Source organism: Embiotoca jacksoni, unplaced genomic scaffold, assembly GCF_022577435.1.
Source record: "Embiotoca jacksoni isolate LCO1_2020_lvr unplaced genomic scaffold, fEmbJac1.0.p SCAF_2, whole genome shotgun sequence".
Lineage (NCBI taxonomy): Eukaryota > Metazoa > Chordata > Actinopteri > Embiotocidae > Embiotoca > Embiotoca jacksoni.
In genome coordinates, this window is record NW_027185340.1 from 24048867 (window position 1) to 24054866 (window position 6000).

The following is a 6000-nucleotide window of genomic DNA, read 5'->3' on the forward strand; positions in this document are numbered from 1 at the left end:
AGATCACAAAAACAGGGAGGATTTTTAATATAAATGGAGAAATTAGAAATCATTTATATGCCTTCAAATATAGGCCTTGTTCTTGAGTATACTACTTATTGAGAAATGACACCATAAACCATTAATGAAGCTACTAAACAGTGTTGTTTTAGCATGAGTCATAGACTGTATAAAGTTGGACCGAGTCTCCATGTCTGACAAGTACCAGTGCAATACCACCGAGAGCCTCTAGGGCTGGCTCCAAAAAACCTACGTTGTAATTGACTGCCAATCAAAAAGCGTCAACAACTCTCATGAAATACAAAGTCTGTTTTTTTTCCCACGAGTCAGCATGGTGTCATTAGTCCAATTCCCTTCTTCTGATCTGTGTTCTGGTCCTGCTGGAAATAATCCCATTATTAATTAGAATTAGCGATGAAGAAAGCTATCGTTGGGGGCGTGTCTGGTTGGGTCGCCGTGCCTGGAGTCCAGGTTGGTTTCCAGTATAGGCAGCTGTTTGTCGTGTCTTTGGGTTCTCGGGTCAGATCCACCCCTCGCTCCTCCCCCGTTCGTCCAAATACGTTCAACCGAGATGGCGACGGACAAAATATCAGACCGGAGGTTTTAAAACAGCAGTTCACCAATGACGGGCGACGTGGCGTTAGGTTGCTGCTCGGTATCAGTTCAGGCTCGTTTGGATTTGCACTTTGCGGTCGCCTCTGATTTGCATCTAAAATGAGCTGATTCGGGGTTTTTGTGGGGAAGAGGACGCCGCGTCTTCCTCCAGCAATCTTCACCTCTTTTTGTCTTCGAGAGGTGAAAGGTCGTACTTTAACAGCACCACGATGACCCACCTAATGACCGCCCTGCGATCATTTCCTGTTTCATACAGGAGGAAGTGTTGTTATTAACACAGGAAGCTTCTCAGGGTGCGGTGCTTGGGTTCGGGGCATCAACACTTGCAACTTTTTAGTTTCACGCACACGAAGACGATTAACTTCTCCGACGTTTATCCTCCCGACTGGGCGGACTGCAGTCGTTAACACAGCTGATTAACAAAACTGTTCCTGCTGTTTTCTGCTGTTTAATAGCTTCCTCAAAGTGCCGTGCACACATTTTAACCTTCAAAGGAACCGACTGACGTGTAAATGTAAAATACAAATTGATCCCAAAAGCCTGAAACAAAGCCTCGAACATGTCAACGACGGGAGTAACTTGGCTGAAAACAACTAAAAGCAGCGGAGGACAGTGGTTTGTTCCAACGGTTTGTGCTTCACTGATGGATGAACTTCTCTCCACCAGTAAGAAGGCCTCCATCTGTTCATGTTTCCCTCTGTACGAGTGCCAAAGTCATTTTGGAATTCCTCCATTTTCACTTTCAAAATCTGAACTTTACACTGAGTTGAAAAAAAAATGAAGAGGAAGGAAAGATCTTCCTCTGGATGAAGATTCGCTTTAAAATACGAGAACCGAGCTTCGGAAAGGGAATACATTTACTGTAGTTATTATGGAGAGGTTGTGAAAGCTTACTGACAAACACTCTGGACTGGATTAAAGTCGCTGACGGGGCAGGTTCTGTTAAAATCATCCCACCTTTTCCAGAGAAATCAGTCCTGTCTGTTTGTAGCTTTAGAAAAAAACCAAGCTGTTTGTGTACAGTTCACTAAAGCAGCACTGAGGACGCGAGCTCTGAGGAGGCTTATCTGTCTGCAACATACCAAACGCACATTCGGGTTCGTCTTTATCAGCGGCTGAAGATCCGAGCTGGAGAAGCCGTTCACTGGCAGCTCTGTTTTTTGTTTGTTTTGTTTTGTTTATCTGCGCTGCCGTCTGCCGCTGCACGTCGAGACACATTTAACTGGCTTTAAACTCCAACACCAACTCAGCTCGTGTCCTCCGAAACATGTCGGAGCTTCGAGATTCAGAGGGACGTTTCCGAGGAGTCCCCAAGGAGAGGAGCTGATTGGCTGCTTTGTCTCGCATTACGGGGGAGTTGGAGGAGATGGGGGAGGGGGGGTGCATGGTAGCAGATGGGTAACATAGTGCTGGAAATGCAAAGGTGTAATGTCAGAGGCAGAGGATGAGGGAACTTTTTCCTTAAACACATTATTTAGGTTATTAAAGAAAAGCTCCGCACAACTAAAATTACAATATATGAGCTCAACATCCGAATAAAACAATAAAATTCCACCGCCGCCGCAATTTCCGTCGACATCAGCAAACACGTCACCGCTCGTGAACGAGGGGCTCACTGAACGTTGAAGTTAACGATTTCCACAAAAGGCTCGTTCATAAGGACACGGCCCAATTTAAACTCAGCAGGAAAACCTGAAGACACTAAGCCCCGCCCACCTATACTGGAAATCTGACTGCACCCCAGGCATGTCAATCAAACAGACCCCCCCCCCCCCCCCAACACACCCCTCCTTCAGGCCTTCTATCGAAGCAACTATAGGATTATTTTCAGAAGGACTGAATGACACCGTAAAACAACTATTGACTTTCTACTTGATGAGAGAAGTTTGCTTTTTGAACAGAAGGCTTTTTGAGCCATGTCTTTTTTGGACCCGACGCCTAGTGGCCCGCGGTGGTATTGCCCTTTTTAAGGCTTTTCTGAAATGGCACCACTTTTAAGACGTGGAGACATTTTATTTCCAGTCTGTGGCTATAAATATAGTACCTGCTCAGGAAGTCGACAGCTTTCAGAAACCTGGATATCACATCTACATGGAACGGGATCTCACTCTCTTTCACTAGTCAAGCGAGTATATTCAGGCATCAGAGTTTATGACACGATGTTGACATGCACAAGCTAATTAGCAGAATTCCTCAGAAACCTGATGCTAGCTGGGACACTCGCGCGTAAACACCGGATCCGGCTTGTAAAGAAAAATCCGTGTGTCGGTGGTCGACGGCCCGAAGCCCGTATCATCACCGTCACCTCGCATGACACCATGCGCCCACACCTTCAAATGTAACCTGACGGATGTGTGTGTCTGCGAGACGGAGGTGTCCTCAATGTGTCTCTCTTCCTCTGTCTGTGTCCGATGCTTCTTCGGTGCAACTTCATCAAGGTCACTCCTGAGGTCACCACGTTACCATTTCCACTGCTTTATTTTAGAGATTACAGATTTGATAGTGTTGGATGTGACACACACACACACACACACACACACACACACACACATGCGCTCTGCCGGTAATAGCTGCATGTTGTTGCAAGTTGAGTCAGGCTGCTGCTGTTCGCTTCGCAGGATGAAAGCGGAGCTGACTGGCTCTTTGTTTCTCCGTCGCGCTGTTTTAAATAGCACTTCCTGCGACCCACGATGCAACGCTGCTCAGACTCGGAGCCGTGATTTTCTCTGACAGGAGCTCAGAGGGGCTGTTCGGTGCGGCGAGGTTCGTCCGAAGCTCGGCGGCCTCACGGTGTGGACGCCGGTTTCCCAACAAATCCTCTAGATTCTATCAAACGATGCACAGGAAGTGTTCCCTCATGCTTTTCTCCGTCTGTGGGTGTCTTTGAACGCCACGTCCCTCCTCATAGTCAGCCGGCTTTCTTGCACGGCTGATGTTGTTCCTTTTGTTTCCTCATGACTCTGAAACATTAAGATGTCAGATAATCAACAACAAACAACTTTCGCGTGACTTGTGTTTTTGGCCGTGCAGGATTTTATTTCAACTCTACAAATGTAAATCCCGAAAACCAAAGTACAACGGCCTGTTTCTGTGATTGTTGCCACCAGAGGAAATGAGCTCTCGTCCTGTTCTCGCTCCGTTAACAAAACAACATGTGTTTTCAAGAGTTCAGCCTCAGCAGAACAATGTGGAAAAATAATGGGCCTGATGTTTCTTGGCCTTATTTGGCTGCTTCTGATAGCTAGGGTTGATATTGTTGTTGCCGTGCTCCAGCAGGATGTGATGTCACCGATCCTGGCATCGAGCAGCCGACCTCTGCCCCGCTGCCAAATACAGACTTCCCTGAGTCTGATGACAGATAAAAGTCCGTCTGCTGGTCTCTGTGCTGCCGAATGTAAAAACATGGAGCTTTGTTTTGATTATGACTTCAGGCTTATTTTACCCACATTAAGAACCCTAAATTAATGAACATTAAAATGTTCAGTCTTTGTTGAATCCATTTCAGAAAACTTAACCATCATTCTTAAAGCTTCTTACTGTTTCTATTATTTTGTCCACCACACTGGATTCTGTTTTTTCTGCTACATGGTTGGAAACCTCGAGGACACCGAGGCTCAACTAACGATCGTCTTATTGATGAATTCCTCCATCAATCACTTGTCAGAAAATATTGAAAGGTGTCTAATGAAATTTTCCAAACTGATTTTTCCGACGGTCCCAACAGCCAAATGTTTTTAGCTGAAAGTCAGATATTGTAAAGAAAAACGTGACATCATTTGAGAAACTTGAACAGAGCAGATGTTGCACATGATGACAATTTCTATCGATCAGTTTATAGATTAATTGACTAATCGTTGCAGCTCTGAATACAAAACTATTGAAACATTCACAAATGTATAAAATATCAGGCAATTACTGCAGTAAATAGATGGAAGTTTTGGTTTTTGAGGTTTTCTACCTTCTAATTTTAAAGTTATTTAAAAGTATTTAAGACTCATTGAAAATGTCCATTCACCCCCAAAAATACAATTTACTATTTTAAACATGTTTCACCCTGAATATATGCAAATAACATTCAGTATGACTGTTTCACCATGAGGAGGTAACTATTAAATATGGAATAAATGTTCATCTCTCCCCCATTTTAAAACCAAAGCTTCCCAGAAAAAGGTTGTGTGGTTGGTTTTCCTCCTGTTTGACTATTAAACATAATATTCTGGCTTGCACCCTCCTCAGTGTGTTTTCTTTTTAGAAAATGCATATTTAATTACTTGTATTTCCATGCAGTTTGATACATTCAGCAATCCATGCTTACTAATTTAATGGTGCAATTGCCTAGTTTAATTAAAGCCGTTAGTCGTGGTTCTGTTATTCAGCATTAAAGAATGTAATCAGGCCGACCTGAAACTGTTCTCTGGAAAGTGTTTCTCTGTTTGTATCATCTCTTCTTCAAATCCTCTCAACTTCTTGTGTTCGCTCTGCAGACCTGTCAAAGAACCGACTGGCCGACGTCCCCTTAGACGTCTGCCACTTCGTCGCCTTGGAGACGCTAAACCTGTATCACAACTGCATCAGGACCATCCCAGACAGCGTCATCGGCCTGCAGTCGCTCACCTCTTTGAACCTCAGGTACACACACACACACACACACACACACACACACACACACACACACACACACACACACACACACACACACACACACAGAGCGCGGCTGCTGCCTCCACACCATGATGGGCTGTCGTCTGCACTCGGCCTCCTCCGTACCAGGAAGAAGCGGTGGGTTCAAGTATCTCTGAAACAGTTGTTGCACAGTAGTGAGCCGGTGACCTTCGCCACACACGAGATGCTGCTGTGTTTTAAAGCTGCAATTAGCCCGTCAGCTGAAAACAAAGCAGGTGGAGCTGAAGCATTTTAACAGTTTACTGGCAAATGTGAGTTTTGGGCTCGTAACAGTTTCCCGCTTACAGCTGCTGCATCACGACCGTTCAAGAGCTCCCAAATCGCCAGCTGTGGGACTTTAGCTCTCTTGAAATAAAAGTCTCTCCAGAAATATAGAGGAAGTGTTCATTATTCTGTAAAATCAGTTTCATTAATTCCAGAAACGAAAAGTTGACGGTGACCGTCCAACACAGACATGAAAGAAAGAGTTAAAAGGTTTCATTCACATTAGGCAGCAATCTGATGGCACGGAAGTCTTTTTTTTTTAACTGCCCACATTTAAGTTGAAGGAGAATTTACTTTTGTAATTGTAATGAAAACATTATTATACATATTACAGTATAATTGTATCAACTAATTACCCTTTGACTTGATATGCTACATCAGTTCTCTAAATGCCATGTTGTCTGTTACGGCTGTGAGTTGTGTGTTTGTGTTACGTAC

At 44.3% G+C, this 6000-nt stretch overlaps 1 protein-coding gene across 7 annotated transcripts in view; it reads left to right on the top strand.

The window, feature by feature from the left end:
- lrch1 (leucine-rich repeats and calponin homology (CH) domain containing 1) overlaps positions 1-6000 on the top strand; it is an 89133-nt gene that overhangs the window by 23726 nt on the left and 59407 nt on the right. For all 7 annotated transcript variants that reach the window (XM_069155151.1, XM_069155153.1, XM_069155147.1 and 4 more), the window contains exon 2: positions 5100-5244. In XM_069155151.1, coding sequence (XP_069011252.1) covers positions 5100-5244 — 145 coding nt within the window. The remainder of the gene's footprint in view (positions 1-5099; positions 5245-6000) is intronic.